At 35.1% G+C, this 19,718-nt stretch overlaps 6 protein-coding genes and 1 non-coding gene across 8 annotated transcripts; 4 read left to right on the top strand and 3 right to left on the bottom strand.

Moving 5' to 3' along the window:
• Positions 1-130: 130 nt before the first annotated feature.
• LOC123309883 (sphingomyelin phosphodiesterase-like) lies at positions 131-8,780 on the bottom strand. Of its 2 annotated transcripts, none has more exons than XM_044893181.1 (14): positions 8,440-8,780; positions 3,840-4,048; positions 3,530-3,635; positions 3,248-3,418; positions 2,971-3,101; positions 2,738-2,886; positions 2,574-2,652; positions 2,235-2,407; positions 1,990-2,181; positions 1,827-1,927; positions 1,405-1,557; positions 1,232-1,341; positions 522-706; positions 131-468 (listed from the first exon to the last, which is right to left on the bottom strand). In XM_044893181.1, exons 1-14 carry the CDS (start codon positions 8,486-8,488, stop codon positions 330-332), a joined length of 1,947 nt encoding a protein of 648 aa, XP_044749116.1. In that variant the 5' UTR covers positions 8,489-8,780; the 3' UTR covers positions 131-329. The 2 variants fall into 2 exon arrangements, with proteins under 2 accessions (XP_044749116.1, XP_044749117.1); XM_044893182.1 differs by having other exon boundaries at positions 3,912-4,048; positions 8,440-8,770.
• A 1,891-nt stretch (positions 8,781-10,671) lies between these two features.
• Positions 10,672-11,860, top strand: LOC123309318 (programmed cell death protein 2). Its single transcript, XM_044892371.1, has one exon. It carries the CDS (start codon positions 10,810-10,812, stop codon positions 11,830-11,832), a length of 1,023 nt encoding a protein of 340 aa, XP_044748306.1. The 5' UTR covers positions 10,672-10,809; the 3' UTR covers positions 11,833-11,860.
• Positions 11,861-12,159: 299 nt separating this feature from the next.
• Trnae-uuc lies at positions 12,160-12,231 on the top strand. Its single transcript has one exon. It is a non-coding gene; the product is annotated as a tRNA-Glu (tRNA).
• A 536-nt stretch (positions 12,232-12,767) lies between these two features.
• LOC123309850 (putative mediator of RNA polymerase II transcription subunit 26) lies at positions 12,768-14,714 on the bottom strand. The gene has a single exon (XM_044893138.1). The coding sequence runs from the start codon at positions 14,284-14,286 to the stop codon at positions 13,573-13,575; it is 714 nt and encodes a 237-aa protein (XP_044749073.1). The 5' UTR covers positions 14,287-14,714; the 3' UTR covers positions 12,768-13,572.
• A 526-nt stretch (positions 14,715-15,240) lies between these two features.
• LOC123309316 (40S ribosomal protein S2) lies at positions 15,241-16,528 on the top strand. Its single transcript, XM_044892369.1, has 4 exons — positions 15,241-15,368; positions 15,552-15,828; positions 15,885-16,118; positions 16,176-16,528. Exons 2-4 carry the CDS (start codon positions 15,553-15,555, stop codon positions 16,482-16,484), a joined length of 819 nt encoding a protein of 272 aa, XP_044748304.1. The 5' UTR covers positions 15,241-15,368; position 15,552; the 3' UTR covers positions 16,485-16,528.
• A 136-nt stretch (positions 16,529-16,664) lies between these two features.
• LOC123309317 (protein FAM177B) lies at positions 16,665-17,641 on the top strand. The gene is made up of 3 exons (XM_044892370.1): positions 16,665-16,784; positions 16,843-17,043; positions 17,097-17,641. Exons 2-3 carry the CDS (start codon positions 16,867-16,869, stop codon positions 17,361-17,363), a joined length of 444 nt encoding a protein of 147 aa, XP_044748305.1. The 5' UTR covers positions 16,665-16,784; positions 16,843-16,866; the 3' UTR covers positions 17,364-17,641.
• Positions 17,642-17,713: 72 nt separating this feature from the next.
• On the bottom strand, positions 17,714-19,355 carry LOC123309315 (queuine tRNA-ribosyltransferase catalytic subunit). Its single transcript, XM_044892368.1, has one exon. It carries the CDS (start codon positions 19,287-19,289, stop codon positions 18,102-18,104), a length of 1,188 nt encoding a protein of 395 aa, XP_044748303.1. The 5' UTR covers positions 19,290-19,355; the 3' UTR covers positions 17,714-18,101.
• Positions 19,356-19,718: the final 363 nt, after the last annotated feature.

Here is a 19,718-nt window from a genome sequence, read left to right as displayed (position 1 = left end):
TTTCCATATCAATTATTGTTTATTTATTTCATTTTAGTAGTTTTGGTTTTTATTCCTAAGTTTTTTGTTCACAGCTTCACCAGGAAGAGAACTATTGTGTTTCCCATGTATAAGAATAAAAAACCGTATGTTTTCAGTCTATTCTTTGGTAATTGGGGGATTTATTGTAGAAAAATTGTATAAAACTATGTACAAGAAACCGATATCTCAAAAAATAAATCACTGGGTTATGCAAGTGTTTTCTGATGGCAAGAATTAGTCTTCTTCCACTCCATCACAAAAATTACTGGCAACAATTGGACTGATGCGGCTCCCTTCAAAATTCATGATCAACCTCCAAATTTCTCCTCTAAATCGTGACACAGCAAGTGGCGACTTTGAGATTTACCACTCCTCAAGTCGCATAAAATTTGAAGTTTGCATTTATTGTCGCATTTAGGTCGTGCTGGACTGTCCCTGTAGTAATATCTGAAAAAAAGATGATAGATAGGTATTTTTTTTTCCAAGAACAATGTACTAACTTGTAGAATTGGTAGAAGGCATCTGGAACATCTATTAGCTTTTTCAGGTAACTGTTCCAGTCCTCTGGATTGAGGGTTTCTATATCTAGATCTCTTCTGGCAGAGTATAATCTATACCATTCGGGATCCCCATTTTTATTTGCTTCTTCCAGGTTCATTGTCCAAGTTTCATGGTCCAAAATCGCCTTTAAAACCAAAATATTATTCAATGACCTCAGGTATCTCATACACCACAAAGAAGAATAATAATGACCAAATTGTTTTGATAGATATAAAATGGAAAAAACCAAAAGAGGGTCCAAAAAAGTTAGAGGTAAAATACAAGATCTCTGAAATCTGAGCTTGGGAACAAATGAATCTTCAACCTTCATCAAGAAGCTGTGTTTTGTGAAATTTAGTAAGAAGTATAGCACTCACTATCATGACCATAAAGTCAGTTTAAAAGACCAGAAACACCAAAGCATCGACAAATTAGTTAGATTGCAATTGTTATAAGTGCCCTCATGCAGACTCTGCTTAGATTTATACTCATGCAAAAATCCAGCGTTCAAAAACCTGCATTGAGACAGTGATAGAGACTTGAAATACCATTAAAGTCTCTCAGACCAAGAAAAAGAAGATATCGAATGAAAAAATAAAAAAACCAAGCTCATCAACCACCACCGAAAAGACCAACCAAACCCTCCATCCAAGACACCACAACATCTTACCCTCGTCGAATCAGGGTAATCGCCATCCAGGTAATAAACTCTGTAGGCAGGGTTGTGATTCTCGAACGTGGTGACAGAAGGCCCTAGATAGGCGACATTCACAGGTCGACCTGTAAAATTTAACGGGTTTTTCAGATTTGGTCTCAGTCTCCTCCTCTTCGGCTTATTCTTACTCAGATCCTTCGGATCGTAGAACATCTGGAACTCGTCAGCGTGCGTGTGACCATAGAATTGGGCTATGATGGTATTCTCGTATCTGGCGACAATGCTGTAGAAGTTCTCCGACCAAACCTTCATGCAGTCGTGGACCCCCGGTGGAATGTGACCTGTAAAATGATTTTGATAATCTGAGATTCGAAACTTGGCCAAAAATATCTATTTTTAAACCCCCCACTCGTGTTTTCTTGACTTCAGTTGCTAGATTTGCCAATGTAGCCAAGAACTAACAAGTTGTTACTCCTTTGCTGTAAGTAGTTCTCCTAACCTGAACTAACTTATCCCAACCTAGGGACGGTCTAGCAAAACAACTGTTCTTCTTAAGTTAGGTTATTGATAACCTCAAAAGCCTATATAGTATATTATTTTGAGGACTTACCAATCAGCAGAACCCTCTCTTGTTTATTCTCAGCTTGCTGCAGTTCATGTATTAGCCACTGTAACTCCTTCGCTGGATCAGTACTATTTACTAACAACCACCTGATAAAAATTACTTGAGTAAAAATAAAATAGAAGCTAAACAGTACCAAGATCAAGATTACCAGTTATAAGTATGACAGTAGTTAGTATTCATCGATATAAGCCGAAGCTTAGGCCTCAACAACACTGAGTAAAAAGCTCCTCTCATCACTGTAGTGGTGGAATACTCTGGTAACCAACGTTTCCAATGATTGGCCAACTCATTGAACAACCAAGCTGTGGAATTTTCACCCTCGACCCAGGGAGGGGCAAATCTGCGAAAGAAAACGTTCAAGTCCAAGAAGGTCATGAAATGGTTTAAGCTCACGTTCCAGCTGGTATGGATTCATGGTTTCCTACTGCCGGGAATATGGGTTTGGTCGGAAAATACTCGAGCATTTGCTTTGTCGTTTCCTTGATTATAGCAAGGTTCGATTCTTTGGTTTGCCTCCAAATATCGTGTGGGGGTAGATCACCAGTCCACAATATGAAATCTATATCCTGAAATGTGAGAACTCGATAACATAACATCATTCAATTCGAAATATACGTGTTAGAAAATTGAGATCCAAGCAAATCTTGGACGATTAAGCCAGTAGCAAGTGTCAACCTCATTTTCCTAAGACTGTAAGACAACACCCAACACAAATACTTACTATTAACTTACCGGATGTTGTTCGTTGATATGCTTCAACATATGATCTATCAGTATTTTTGGCGAATCGCATTTGGCATAAGCTCCCCACCTGAAACCCGATATCCTACCCTTAGTATGAACCCTTTTACGGATTGAAAAAATCGAATTTACGCCGAGAAACATGGATATCTTACTTTCCTGCCGTTACAACATCTGGAATACCTTCTGTGCTGTCGTTTCGACAGCAAAGTGGCTCATTGCAGTTGGAAACAGTACCTTCCGTATAGTCTGGATCCAAATGGGTGTCTGTCAGATGGAGAACCTTCAGTGTGGGTGACCCCATCTGAGGAAAAAATCGAGTTTGGTTCAGGGGAATTTGGATCAAAGAGATTTCGGTCGTTTCGAGAAAGTTTTCAGGTTTTCTTACTTTGGGTGTACTCAATCTTTTAACTGGTGGCTTCACGGTATCGGGAAACTTGACATCCCATTGGTGGAGAGGATTATCGATCTTTTCTCCACAGGTCTCACCCAACGCTAAACTGCAGATCTGCTGGACATCTGGAAAGTTAAGAAAGAATATGGACCTCTATTTTATAACAACACTCATGCAATCATATTCTTTCCTTTCAGTCTTTTCATTGATAAAACAAGAATAAAGTGCTTAAAAGTACAATTCATGAATTATTATGGATTATCCCACCTACTTAATTCTGTTTTCTTGGCAGCAGCAAGAACAGTAGGGCCAAAAACATCTATAAGACCTGAGCATACTTCTTCGGTGCTCAGGTTGAATTCAACACACATCTTGGCTATTTTGGTCTTCAAGGTATCTGAAGGTGATCCTTTCTTGATTTCATCCATGAAGAGAGAAACACCTGAAAGATATTTTTGACGTATAAGCAGCAGGTTTTTAGAAAGACACACGAAATATTATTTTTCATTGTGGAAATATGATTTTCACCAGACATTCTTTCGAATGGACTTACCTATGTGACACCAGTTACATTTTATCACGCTGTAAACGGCATTTCCCATTTTCTTGGGTAATTTTGGTTTCCTCTTCTTCTTCACCAACACCTGTATGTTGTGCACCTGAAAAGAACTAGGAACATTGTAACAAGACATTGAAAAATCTAGGAAGAAATAAGTAATTTGACAAAAACTAAACGATGAATTATTCTTGGACGGAGAAATAAGAAAGACCAAGAGAAGAACATTAGAAAAGCATCAATTTGAACTAATCTCAAGTTAGAAATCGCTTAGGAGAATATTTTTGGTGCCCCCTCAGATACCTACAGAACTTTTCATTAGTTTGCTCGATGTAAAATGATCCACCACCATATTATCATAGACTTCATCACCACCTACCTTGGGAGGAGGAGGTAATTCATGATTTGTTGAAGAAATATTCAGCAAAGGCTCACTGTGTGGCTCCAAACGATAGTCCCAGTCGTCCACAAAATTGCTGACCTCATTTGGTCCTATCGGACTGGCTGGCAAGCAATCTAGAAAAACGCCATCTTCCATGAAGATTTCGTAAAATCAAAGTTTCAAGAAGATGCAATTTATCTACAACTAACTCCTAGATATGTATTTTTGTTGCTCGTCAAAGTGAGGTAGAAATCCCAAACCATTCCTTAGGTTTCTACATTATTTTACCATTTGAAACATTTTGGGTTGATTTTTATAGAGGTCATAGGTAATATGTACAGATTATGCTTCATCAATTATTTACCTATAATTTTATAATAAATTTCGAAACATAATATGCATGATCATCAAGTAATTCATTAGATTCAAATGATTTTCTATCGTATTAACTACGAATATGGGGAAATCAAAAATACTAGATAGGTATTCCACTAAGTTCAATATAATCATGCAAACTTTTCATGACACAATAGTTTCCAAACAGAGTGATTTAAATGGTAGATTCGTACCGGGAAATTGATGGTGGCCATTCAAAATAATCATTTGTAATTATCATTATGACCTACAATGAATATAAACAAGATATATAACACGAAACACCAATAACAAGTACAAGTTTTTTTTTATTTATTCATGCTACTTCCTTATTCCGTATATGATGGTAAAAGCGAATTCAACAAAATGGTTCTTTGTCAAAATACAAAAAAGTAATTACCCAGTATATTTTCTTTTTTTTCAGAATTTTTTTTATTCTCACCAAAATACATCCAACAGACCTTGAGGCCAAGTATAAGTGTAGGTAATAATAATAACGTTGAGATATTGTTTACAACTGATCATTTTTGAAAATAATGGAAAAACCCTATTTTTTATTCGAAAGATGAAAGGGCATATTTTGCTTCCATGAAGCAAGTGTTAGTTTTTATTTGATGTAGTATATAATTTAAAAATTTCCAGTTCTTCTCTCAATGATGATGTTCATAAACGAGTTTCTTCAAATGATTGCTAGAGCAAAAAAGTTTGAAAGGTTGAAATGAAGTAGTTGAGATAAATACATATATTTTTAAACACATATAGGTAATGGATTTTTAGCATTTTTTCTAATGAGACTAGGCTCTTTTATCTTCTGATTCTACAAATCCTAAATGTTGATAATCTATTTACACTGTCAAAAATTATAGAATGACTATTCGTAATGATGAGATTCAAATTCAAGCAATGAAAATAAAAAAAGAGTAAAACCAACTATTTTCTATTTAAAGCATCAAGAATCAACTAGGAAAAATATTTTATGAAAATTAGCTTGGAATTCATTTCCAAAGATTTTTGAATGCCTCTCATTTTTCATTCTTCATACTCAGGTTTATCCAAAACTCTAAAATTCCTGAAATTCAAAAAATAGACGCAAGTTAAAATTCATCAATATTATCCTCGTGCATGAGAGATTTGCATAATAGGAAATAGTTTTACTGAAACAAATCTCAATATATTCCTTGTTTCCAACGTTAAATTATCTGGTTCATCGAAGGTTATCTACCATACCATGAACTAACCATGAAATTAACCGGATTATACTTCCCCATAGGGAATTAAATGGATTTTTCAAGTACTAGGACAAGAATCTCGACTGTCATCTTAAATCTTCGAGTTCAGAAAGATCCAAATTGTAAAGTCAACGTGGGTACATTCTTGGAATAAATCGATGTTGGTGTTCATTCTGCCGATGACTTGGGTGATTTATTTGCATTTAAATACATCCTTGAGCTAATCTTAAGTCCATATACATCAGAGAGTGAGAATGTAGGTAATCCAAGTGTTTCATTGTGTTGGTAAATGCACCAAGGAAGTCTTTCATGGATAAAATCATAAAATGGTTTTAGTAGAACCAATCTGTCATCGAGTTGTTAGCTGGATGGTTTCGAAGTTATAGGCACATGATTTTTTTTGATTAAATACCTATCCAATTGAATTATAACTGAGTGAAAAAAATTATGTATCTTGGAAACTTCCAGAATATGCGTTATTTTTTTTTGTTTTATTAATCTGAGATTCTGCAAGGCCTGTGCTTTCTTCATTCTTTAGGTATGAATTTTGCATACCCCTTCCCAAAAATATGAACAATCGTAATCAATTCAGAAACTTAATAGTTCAATAAGTTTCCCATGAATTCGATAACGTTATCTTGGCTAAAACTATATAGATAATGAAAAAAATAGTAAAAGCTCAGACACATATACATCAAGGCACTTTTTACTTATCGATAGACCTGCAAATTGTAAAATATTTCCCAAATTAGCTACAGTAGCTTAACTACACCCAATGAATATGGTATTTATATTTCTGACCCTTGAAGAGTTGTAAGAATTGACACAAAGATTCAGTTAGCAAACAACTAAATAAAAAAAAATCCTCAAAAATAGAAATCATGAAAGATACATAGTGTATGATCTGCACGAATTTTTCTTGAATTTTTATTTAATTATATCCCAGTATTGTAAATTTCTTCAGAATGTTGATCACAATGTGTGATAGCTGATAAATAACGAGGTTACTCAATTTTTTTTTGGAGAGGATAGAAAACCAGATCAGCTTGGCGTTTCTGGTTTATTCCGCAAAATACGAAATTTTTGTAACTGGAAATTCACGTTTGTTGAAGGCGTTGATTTGTTAACAACAACGTTTTAGAAGGACAATGATCTCAATCTGGAGCTATTCTATACCTTCGTGAGAGCGATGGACTCGAAAAGAATACAATTATTGAATGTAGACACAAGACAAGTTTATTATATAGGATGATCCTGCTTTTATTCAATCAGCACCACAGATTAATTTGACCGTGTGCCTAATTTAACACGCTTAAAATCTTTGGTTTTGACCGTTGAAGTATTGATCCTATATGGATCTTTCTGACAATGTGCCGAAAGTTCGATATAGTTTCAGTGCAATGTTACTGTATTATAACATAAAGCCATTTTATTGATTTAAACATCGTGAGTTAGAAAGTTAGCCTAAACATACTGGATAAAATAATGCCAAAATCAAAACAAAACTCACTGAGATGTGAAAATTACAAAAATGAATCACTTTTTTTATGTTTCATCTACCCCAGGTAGAAATTTTAGTCTTCAAGACGTCTTTGGTTGGTCATGTTCGGACGTATGGTGACCAACTTGGTGACGTCAGTGAAACCTTATGGTGACGTTAATATGTCACAGCCTGAAGACGTCTTACGGTGACGTCTTGAAGACGAATTTGGAAGACGATTATTCGGTACTTTTACGTCTTGCGTACGTCTTTCTTACGTACTGAGGACGTCAGTATTTTTCAGAAAATTTTAGAATTTCATGGATAAAAATGAAACATAAACCAACATGTTTTTTTTTCTTCCCCCTGGCCTTGTGTTCGAGCATATATATACATTATTTGAAATCCTAGGTACAAGACACCCACAAACATCTATGATATCGGCGGGATTCGAACCCGCTACCTCCGGCATCCTAGCCGAGTGCGCTGCCATTACGGCCGTCGAGGCTGTGTAAGATGTTGGTATTATTGGTATTTAGTATCATCAAAAAGTGTGTCAGAAAAAGTTATTTTCAAGACTATGTACAAACGGAAATGAAGCAAAAGATCAATTATCAATGCGTTGACACATGCATTTACCTAGGATAAATGGAACAGGATAGCTAGTCATATTTTTTTCAGGCTTTTGACTGCTAATAATTTCATTTTCCTTGAATCTAAAGGATATGAATATAGCGATTTATAATTTAACGGACGTTATCCGTTTATGTTTCATATCTACATATCTATATTCAAAATGTCCGATATATATCGAACCTTGAAAAAATTATAAGTCTAAAGTCTCAGAGTGGTCTAAGAATAACGTTATTCAGACGTCTTTTGTGTGACGTCTTACTAGCCCACTTGAATTGACGTCTCGGAGACGTTATTGTACGACGTCTTACTAGCGTACTTGAATTGACATCTCAGAGACGTTATTGTACGTCCGAGTGACGTCGAAGACCAATAAAGACCTAATGAAGACGTCTTCGAGACAACACCGTTCTACCTGGGACATTGGCTAAGTTCAAGAATTTTCGTATCTAAGGAATTGAAAATTATGGATGATTTAAAGAGAAAAAAGGGATCCACGCACTCCTTGAATGAAAGTCCTAAGTCGAGTATTTTTGGAGATATTTGTGAAGAGACTAATCGAATTTCAGAAGATTTTGAGTCTCATGAATTCAACATATTGTTATATGTATGTACCTACTCAAAAAATCAAAGGATATAGTCATGTTTTTTGGATTGTCGATTTTGAAAAATCAACAAGCTCAGTTTTGCTTTTTACGTAAGGATTTATATGAGAATTCCTTGCATTAGTGGTAGATTGAAAATAGTTTAAAAAAAAAAATCAATTGAATATTTTTTTTATTCTAAGATTTCTAAGAGAACATCTTACCAAACCCTTCAACAGCCAGACACAAAAAAATCACCGACGACCAAAACATCGTCAAAAACACCAAAAAAATCACTGGAAACCTCTCAAAGCACGACTACCATCGCAAGTCAGGAAAAACACCAGCGCTATTATGTCGAAATTCGTTCCACAAATGTTTTTATAAATGTTATGATGTACCAAAGATCCCTCTGATCAACATTCAAGGTTGGCAACTGAAACAAAACTAAAAACACCACGACCGGATGAGTTGAAGCGATGATGATCTTCCATAGGTAAAATTGACCTCCCATCACAACAATAAAACGAAGGAAGTTTTGCTATCCCAATTATTGATCACTTTGTTGGGCTTAGTAAGCAATAATTTAATTTTAAACACTGCCTGGGCTTGCGACATTGCATATCCTACATAGCGCAGTCGGGATTTCAAGAAAGTTTCGGTTCATTTATATCAGTTCTTGCTGTATTAATTTCAATACTCACTCCTCCTACACTGAGGAGTATATACGGCCGTTCATTTCGAAAAACATTGCGAATTATCGTTTCCGTTTTGTAATAGTTGTTCCTCCATTCTGAAATAATTGCTTACCTGATATCGTTTCACCGGTTTGCGACGTTTCAAAAAACACGCAATTTTCTTCACACAATATACGCTTTCTTAAATATGAAATGTCTTTTCTATGCCTACTTCATTAGATCCATGTTTTCAGTGAATTTTTTGTGGAAATCATTATATCTCCGAAAGTATCAGGAATAGAAATAGGGAAGTACTAGACAAAAATACTGAGATGGTGATCTGTCCCTACAGAAATATTTTTTGTGAATATATCCCTTTCAAATGACACATAAAAATTCCTCGCACAATTTGCGACTGAAATTATTAACATATCGCTTTGCTACCAAAATATTTATGAATTCAGGATACTCGGATTTACATGGAAGACAGATAATTTAACAGGTAATTAATTCAAAGACCAAACTATATCGTCCATTGTTCCATATCATGCAGTAATGATTCATATCATAATCATATTCGAAGATAGCATTCATTATAGCTTTTATTTCTTCATTATTTCCGAATGGAAATAATATATAAATAAGGAGATAAACGCAGAATTAAACTCAATTCATTATAGGTACAGCTGAAGTAGACAAAATATGAAAAATAGCCTAAGTTTCAGATGAAGCAATTTGGAAAAAAATATTATAACATTATTTCGAATAAATACCGCTGTATGTACTTGTATGAAAATCATGATTACCATTATTCCCATGTATTATTTCACGGTTAGTTCAACCATTAAATATACACTAACTGATCAAACAAAAGCACTAATTCCCACTGATGACCATTAATAAACGTTGGAGGTCGATACATAGTTTATATTTTCGAGGATCTAACAGAGAAAATTATATGTGCTATTCACATTTTCAAACATCTGCAGAGACAATGATTGTATGTAGTTAATTTTAAGGTTGAGAAACTGACGATTATGATTTATTGTCTTCATTAAAATCAGTTGAATATACGCAATGATTGAAACTTTGGAATCATTTCTTTTATAGTACGTGACTAATTTTTAAGTGACTCCACAGTAAAAAGATAAAAGGAATTTACAACTTGCAGAGAAAAAATCAAATTTTGATCAAATTTTGTAGTCGCCATCTAAAATGTTTTCTTCGAACTGATTCTTTCCAGCAAAAAGGAATATCTATTTCGATTCTTTTTCGTCAGGCAAATATTGAAAATAATATTCTCCGAAAGAATAATCGAAGACAGTTCGATTTTTTCCTCATAAATCATATCCAAGAGAACCTTAGAATTTAAATTTTTTGTCGAATCGACTACCGACATCTATCAAGGGAAGGCAGAACACGATCAGTAAAGACAAATTCCTGTGTTGTTTACGATAATCTTTGGCAGCGCCATCTATACGGTCGAAGTGGACGCATAAAGCAACCATTAAATGTACTACCGGGTTTCAGATTAACTCCAAATGATTAGAATTATGAATTATATAGGTTATTTTGCTTCGAGAAAATTATTTCTTTATGCCCTGTAAAAAAATTATTACATTGATATCCTATCTATGATTAGCCTCAAGCCTAACTCTAAAAGAAAGAAAAGAAAGAAGTTCAAGGAGCCCATAGACATAGAGTCTCTATGTCTATGAACGAGCCTAACCTAACCTTTGCCTCAAAGAGTTTGCCTAACCTATTTTTAAAGAGCGACACTTCAAGTAGTAGCACGTGTTCATAAAGTAAGTCATCATCGGTGTGTTCTTTGCACGTGTTCATAATAACCTGTTAATCAGACGTTATATTTTTTTATTTTCCTGTCGCGGATTTCCCCAAGGTTTAAACTGCATCGACATGTCGAAAGTAGATCTCGGTTACTCAGAACCAAGTGAAAGTTGGAAGCTGGAGAGCAAATTTTTTCCAAGTAAAATTGGGGGAAAACCGGCATGGTTAGCTTTAGAGGGTGTTCCATCTGGCGAAGACGTAAGCTGTGCCAAATGTGGTGAACCTATGACGTTTCTATGTCAGATTTATGCTCCTTACGAGGATGAGGACAGCAGTTTTCACAGAACACTTTTTGTTTTCATCTGTCGGAAGGCAGAATGTCACGAGAGGAACAAATCAGATGGCATAAGAGTATACAGGTCGAATCTCCGGAGAGAGAATAAATTTTACTCCTATGATCCCCCTAAGGATGAGCCTGATCCGAGTTTTTCATTGCTGCAATGGTTAAATTTGTGTGATGTTTGCGGATGTGTGGGAACTAAAAAGTGCAGCAAGTGTAGCTCAGTATATTACTGTAGTAAACCACATCAAGTATTGGACTGGAAAGAAAAACACAAAAGTTATTGTGGAAGAACTGACATACACCACAATCAGCTTTCATCCTGTTTATATCCAGAAAGTGAAATTGTAATCGAACAAGAGGAGTGGAATAAAACAGGAATAGATGAAGAGGAAGAAAAGCAAAAGTTTATGAACCTCATTGCACAGAGGGGTTCAGGAACTTTAGCCGACATGAGTGAGGATGACCTCAATCAGTATTCAGCTAAAGATCCTGATGTAACATTTACCAAATTCCGTAAACGAGTGGATGTTAGTCCAGACCAGGTTTTGCGTTATGAGAGAGGTGGCGTCCCTCTTCTCATTTCGAATGAAGGTATACCTGATGAAATTCCGAATTGCGAGTATTGTGGGGCACCAAGACAATTTGAGTTTCAAATAATGCCCCAGATGCTGTGGGTAATCAAAGAGGAAGCTGTGGACTGGGGTACCTTAATATGTCACACCTGCACTAATAGTTGTACAGAATCTGTACAATATAAAAAAGAATACATCATTAGGCAGGATGTATCAAATGTCGATTTAAAATGTTGATATGTGTAAATATATTGTATATATTGTATTATTTATTAAAACCTTGAAATAATGCCTTCAATTTCATTTCGCACAGAAAGTGTCATAATCTCAAAAAAATTTATTTGGACATTCTCAGTGTGACCCATTGTCAAACGATATTGGTACCCATAGTTGTTATAAAATTCTAGGACTTTCATCCTAGCTAGAATAATCTCTACTTTTGATAGTATTTCGAAAAACATGGATATAGAAAACAAATTCAGGAATATAGTCAGATTGAAATAAAAAATTGGCGTTTGGATAGTCTTCCTTGATAATTTACCAAAATCGACTATTTACCAGCAATCCGATATGGTCTAGTGGCTAGGATACCTGGCTTTCACCCAGGAGGCTCGGGTTCGATTCCCGGTATCGGAAAAATTTTTGGTCTAGAAAACGAATTAGTTGCTATTGAGGCTTATTCATAGTTACATTAATTTTTCCATCGCATTTAGCAAATCCAGTGAAATATAGTTTTCTATCCTTTGTTTGTTACACACAAGACGTCAACATTTCTTGGAATATAATCATTTCAAATCACCTTGCATACAAATAAATGAGGTAACCATGAGCTGACTACTTCATTTTCGATTTCCCAACTAAATTTTGCAAGAAAGGTTGAGTTTATCTTAGATTTGAATAAAAACTCTTATTACATCAGAATTTTCACAATGGATTGAAGATTTCCCGATCTGATAAATCAATTGAGTTCCCATCATTTCCTCTTATTAGTGATATCATTTTCATTGATAAGGATATCAGGGATCTACAAACATCGAAAATATAACAAATTGATTGTTTTCTTCTAATCTGATAATGTAATCCAATACAGCAATAAAAAAATCGATTCCTGATACATTTTATGTCGAAGATATGGAAAGCTCTAGATTATATAGATCGAATCATACAAACAGTTTCAAATCCAAACAGTTTATTTCTGAAAATATAGGTATTTTGATTACAATAAAATTTCCCATCAAACAATTTTACATAAATGGCAATTTGAACAGTGTAAAAATATGAAAATATCACGGGTACTATCATTGGAAGGAACGTGCTTGGCAAGTGGAATGTTTCAACTGATAATACTTAAATAAATCTAGCATTCCGAAACTTAATTAAGTAGATACAATACTTGAATTCTATGGGCAGACAAACATTATCTGAAATATATGATAAAATACAGCAGCCTCAATTTTGTAGTGAAAATTCAGAATATACATATGGTTTCAAAAGTTAATATATAAATACTTCTTAATTATTTCAATTAGCTGCAAATCACTTGTACCGACATTCTATACCTAAAAATTTAGATAAATATTTAATTAATGTGATTTCCAAGTTCAAATAGGTTCAATTTAACAACTTTCTCTTAATTTCCTCAGCTAATTGGCAGGTCACATTACATGCAGTCTCATCAATTTCTAACACATTTTTGATAGCACCTTCTTAATATAGTGATTTGTTTAAAATAGGAAAGAAATTCCTTGTTTTGAAATAAAATTGAATATTTCAACAATTCCAATAGCTAAAACCCCAAAAACCAATATAAAATTCCATTTAGATTATAACTAAAAATAAATAAAATAAATTATTGGCACAAACCTGACTTAAGTACAGCATTGGCTATTTACATCATGAAATAATAAACTTGAAGTGTGTTTCCAGAATTAAATAAAACTCATTCTTCGAAATATCAATTGTCCTAAACTCAGAAAACTACTGTATTCTTTTAAGATTCTCAAACTGTTTTATCAGGTTGTAAGTGCCAGGAGCATCTAAATCCTCCTCTGGTGTATTGCACAGATCTGCCAATGATCTGGCTGATTTCATCTCCGAAGCTGAAGATGTAGAACTTGAACATGAAAATTCAGGGTAGCTTTCATCCTTGGTTACATCTTCATCCTCTAGTTTCAAAAGTGCCATCAATTCCGGTTGAGACTTCCTTCTTTCTTTTCTCAGTTCTATTTCTCGTTTCTGGAATTCCTGCACTTCATTTCTCATTTTCACCTCTGCCGGTACAAAGCCATTTCGGCTGAGGGTGCCAGTTTCAGAGGTCACCCTTGGAGGCTGGTAGGTAAAATCAGGAACAGTACCATTTGGTTGAAGGTTTCCATTGAGTGACGGTGTCGAGGCTGTTAATTTTCCTTTAGATTTCAAGAATCTATGCATCACACCTTTAACCTTCACGTTTTGTATGAATTTATTCACATTTTGAGATGAAAAACTTCGCTTATCACTAGTTTCGGAAACTTGTCTTTTCAACATACCATTCACTTTAGGAACATTGTTATTTTTACTTTGTGAATTGTTATTCTCCATGTTATTATTAGATACTCTTTCCAAATCTCGTTTCCATTCCTCTTCTTTCTCCAAATTTTCCTTGATTTCCCTCTGTATTCTCTCTAAAGTTTCGTTTCCCGTGGTATTCATCTCATTCAAATTATCACCTGTTGCACATTAACTGTAAAAACTGGTCGGAATTCAAGTTTGCACTGTTTCAGTTAAATTGCAAGAGCATACTGGGATAAATATGAATAGCACCGTGCATAATCTAGAGGTTTACTGGTTTTACCGTTTATTGGCTTTAATAGCTTTCCCACTTTCCTATCTGAATCTTATCAGAGCCAATTAATTCGTCAAAAATTTCTAATGAGTATAGTAGATCACGGACAATGCGCAAATAACTAAATAACGCCACTATAGCAAAAAAATATGGAAATTCGAGCAGCTTTCATTCGAGCGAAGATAGATCTTTATATCCGATGAAGAATTTGTGATAGAAACTTGAAAGGCTTCATAATAGGGACCAAAGTGTAGGAAGATGGGAAACGACCCTAAAAAAAAACGACTACACTTTGGGCCTGTGTTTCACATACTGAGAAATTAGATGGCGCTGAAATCGTAATATCAAACAGTAAAATTAGAGTTGTCTGCTTTATAATTGAAGGGCGCGAAATTCGAATTTTATTCCTTCTATCGGATTCGAATATCGACTTAGTCGAGACCAGAAAAAAAAAACATCCTGAGCGACAAAACAAAACCAGGGCTTTCTTTGTGATCAGGATGTTTTTTTCATGTAAACATTATTTTGAATCAATTAATATTAATGAAATACTCTGTTAGATTTGCTATATTTTATTCTCTACAATCCTTAGATTAGGGAAATCTCTTCTCTAGTCTAAGCTACAATCTTTGGTAGCCCCATCTAGTAGTCATATCAGTAAGTACGGCCACATGCAAACTAATATCATTTCACTTTGATTCTCAAGAAATCGGGAATTCGAATATTCTATAATTGGAAAATTTCCCCAATTATTTCATTTTTTTTTCCTGAATGTGGATAAATATGCACAATATATCGAAAAAAATAATTAATCTTAGTAGCTGAGGCCATAATCAGGAAAAAAGAGTTGAATATTTTGTGGTTTCTCTTGCGGTAAAGTAGGAAACCGCGATGCTCCACCATTTCTCGTTCACTTTTCCGTAAATCGTAGAACGGTGAAGAAAGACACGTGAGTGTTTGTGGTTATTATTTATATTCTCATTGTATTTTTGTAACACGTTTTGTCTTAGTCTAGATTCATATTTGTAATTTTAGTTCACTTTTTTGCCTTAAATATTAATATTAGTGTCGACGCTTCGAAATTTTTACCACATGGCCGTCTTAGTAATGAGTAAAATAAATGCTGTTATAGAATGGCGGATTCTGCTCCTGCCGGTGGACGTGGTGGATTTCGAGGTGGTTTTGGCGGTTCTCGCGGCCGTGGTGGCCCCAGGGGACGCGGTCGTGGACGCGGCAGAGGACGTGGACGTGGTAAGGACGACCAGAAAGAATGGACCCCTGTCACCAAACTGGGACGTCTAGTTAAAGAGGGAAAAATCCAAAGTCTTGAACAAATCTATCTGTTCTCTTTGCCCATCAAAGAATTCGAAATCATCGATTTCTTCATTGGTTCAACCCTTAAAGATGAGGTATGTTACTTCGATAATACCAAAGGTATCGTTCTAAATTATCTTCTTTTGGTTAGGTTCTCAAGATCATGCCTGTACAGAAGCAAACCCGTGCAGGTCAGCGTACCAGGTTTAAGGCCTTTGTAGCTATTGGAGACAGCAATGGGCACATTGGTTTGGGTGTGAAATGCAGCAAGGAAGTAGCAACTGCCATCCGTGGTGCTATCATCCTTGCCAAACTTTCTGTCGTACCAGTACGTAGAGGTTACTGGGGTAACAAGATCGGTAAACCCCACACAGTACCATGCAAGGTAAAATTTCGTGCATAATTTGTGTTCTTTGGGTTTAAAAGCTTTTGTTTCCACTAGGTGACAGGCAAGTGCGGTAGTGTAACCGTGAGGCTGATTCCAGCACCAAGAGGTACTGGTATCGTTTCCGCCCCTGTACCCAAAAAGTTACTGCAGATGGCTGGTATTGAAGACTGCTACACCTCAGCTAGGGGCTCCACTGGTACATTGGGTAACTTTGCCAAGGCAACTTTCGCTGCCATCGCCAAGACTTACGCTTACTTGACGCCTGATTTGTGGGCAGATATGCCTTTAACTAAGACTCCCTACCAAGAGTACTCAGACTTTTTGGCCATAACTGCCAAACCTAAGAATGCTGTTCCCGAATGAATTGTGATTTATTCTTGAAAATAAATAAATCACCTTTTTAGGAAGTCTTTGTTTTTATTTCAACCTTTACAGGGATTTTTGTGTCGATTTGTTACTTGGGATTCAAAATTTTGTAGATTGAACTGTTCATCTATCAAAACAAAATCCGACCACGGTTGAAAAAAATCCCATGTCAGGTGTCAAAAGCCCAACGACAAGTGACAGATGACAATATGACAAATTGTCATTGTTTATGTTTTTTGGTTAATAAATATAATAATATTCAATTTTACCTTGAAAATCTGCAATTTATAAGGACTGGTGGGAAATTTAATGTGACAGTAAGGCAACACGAAATTTAATCATTGTTTCTTTACAGAGACGTCATCTCTATTTTTTCATAATGACGTTAATCGACCCAGATGAGTATAAAAATTCACCAGAAGGAGATTCCAATTATTCCGCCATAAAATTGAAGACACCTAAGCGTGTACTACACTTTTGCGATGGGGTACTAGAAGAGTACAGTGATGATGAAGTCGATTGTACCCCTAGTCAAACTGTAGCTGCTGTCGATACTGTGTGTTAGCATTTTCATTTCACTCCGATCGAAATTGAATGCTTATATTTCAGGGCTCATTATCTTGGATTCCATGGACACGATACAAATTATGGTCGGCTGGTTCTACAACATTTGGTTACATGGAAACAATGGGTGAATATTTAGCAGCCTTTTTTGGAATAACAACACCAAAGTACTACTTTGAACTTGAAGAATATAAGAAGAGGCAAGCGGAAGAGCAACAATCTCAGAAACTAGGGTGGTCCAAACCAGGTGGCAACGATATAGAATTTCATAACATCAATGTATCACAGCCAACACCAGCTTCAGTTGTATGATTTCAAATATTTAAGCATTGTTATTAAATTCATATACTTACCCTTTTATGAATCGTTGTTATTTAAATTTGTCATATTAATTTCTTATTGTTTTGTGCTCATCATCAAATGTTGCATAATATATTTTTACACTTACTAATGTACTTTTACACTACTGCAAGTTCTAATGTTATTTGGGATTAATATTCTAATGATAATCCTGTGAATAATGATATATTAGAGCACATTGTGTTCCTTAAAATGCATTTTTAGTGAATAATAAATTATTTTTGAAACAATTTTTTTTACTTACTTACTGACGTTACTGAGGGTCTGAAGGAAAAGGCATGGTTGGTTTTGGAAATAAAATATAAAATATGTGTTATATTTATCAAACTTAATAAATACAAATAAGTTAACAAGCTCCTTCGGTGAGGGTGCTTGTTAACAAAGTCAACTAAATTTCAAGTAAAGATTAATTCACAGATAGGAATGTTAAAATTAAAATAATATTACCAACATTATTATTGAAGATAACCCTGTATCATACACAATTAATAATTATATTAAAACAAATGGTCATCATATAACAAATGAAAAAACTTTGGTTATAATATAAGTGAGAAAGAAACTAAGATTTTAGAGTTCAAAAGAACTGTAAGGAACCCGACAAAAACTCACGAGTGTTAAGTAAAATTACTTAGAGTAAATAAATTAAATTGTAAAATACTGACTAAAATCACAAATTTCAAATAAAATTTAGTGTAAACTGATATTCACAGCCCCCAAAGATTCCTTTATCCATGTAGGATAATTTTTATCTGGGTAATTTTTTAACATGAAATCAGCAACAAACTCGGGAAAAGTTCCACTGGTTATGCTATCTCGAATTCCTTTCATTAACCTCAACTGAAAGTGCACATTGTGAATGGTCACTAAGTGGCAAGCAACAGGTATATTAGTAACAATACAATGCAGATAAGCCCTAGTATACCTTTTACAAGTATCGCATTCACAATCTGGATCAATAGGATTATAATCATTTTTATATTTACTTATTCTCAAATTTATCTGTCCATTCATAACTAGGGCACAACCAAATCTGGCAGTTCTGGTTGGAAACACGCAATCGAACATATCGACCCCAAGAGCACAACAAACAACTAAATCCGTTGCAAATCCTACACCCATTAAATACCTTGGCTTATTCTTTGGCAACAAATTGGTGGATAATAAAACCATCCTCCAGAAGTCATCTTTGCTTTCGCCACCGCTCAAACCTCCTATAGCATATCCATGTACATCCCTCTGAATCAAATCTTTAGCACTTTGTTCTCGTAAGTCTTCATACAAAGTTCCTTGAACAATTGGAAATAAACTCTGATCTTCTCTTTTGTGGGCTTTCAAACAACGATCCAACCACCTAGTCGTCCTTTCGACAGATAATTTTATTCTTTCCTTATCAGGATTTGTTGTTTTAACAACATCATCGAGTTGCATCATGATATCAGCTCCAATCGTATTTTGAATTTCAATGGAATGTTCAGGAGTAAGCATTACTTCTGCTTTTTGTTCATTCAAGGACTGAAATTTCACTCCTTCCTCTGTGATTTCAGCCAACTTCAAAAGCGATACCATCTGAAATCCTCCAGAATCTGTTAGTAAGTTTCTGTTCCAGTTCATGAATTTATGTAAGCCCCCAGCTTTTTTGAGGATGTCAACGCCAGGCTTCGTTCCTAAATGATAAGTATTTGCAAGCAGTATTTGAAGATTGAGTTTTTCCAACTGTTCCGGAAGAATGCCTTTGAGGGTACCTTGAGTGCCAACAGGCATGAAAACTGGCGTGTCCACTGGGCCATGAGGTAGTTCCATCCTTGATACTCTTGCCCTGGACGTTTTACATTCCGACAAGACTGTAAAAAGCAGGGGCTTACTTTTACCGCTCATTTCAACGAGTTTTGTATGTACAAGAAAGTTAGGTTAAACTTTAAGGTTAGAAATTTTAGGTTAAGTTAGGTTAGGTTAGGTTAGATCTATTATCATTGTCACCAACACTGAATAAATTAAGACAGAATTTCAATTCATTCGTGCAGAACATTTAACTGAAGTATTTCAAAATTTGCATGGTTGAAAAGTAATAAAGATCAATTTAATGTAGCGTATCGTTGTTTTCGTTTGAAATTATATTTTGCATCGAAGTTAGGTTGGCTTCACTGGAACGCCCGATGGTATGCAACACACAATACACAGACGTGTATCGTTGATAATCTAATCAGCAACATCGATTCATTGAATCTTTCGTTGATTCAATTCAGAGGTTTTGTGAAGTGAATTTGAATTCTATTCGGTTATGTCACGTTTTGACAGGAAAAGTAG

Source organism: Coccinella septempunctata, chromosome 3, assembly GCF_907165205.1.
Source record: "Coccinella septempunctata chromosome 3, icCocSept1.1, whole genome shotgun sequence".
NCBI lineage: Eukaryota > Metazoa > Arthropoda > Insecta > Coleoptera > Coccinellidae > Coccinella > Coccinella septempunctata.
The sequence above is the reverse complement of the archived record's forward strand: the minus strand, read 5'-3'. Positions and strand labels throughout refer to the sequence as shown.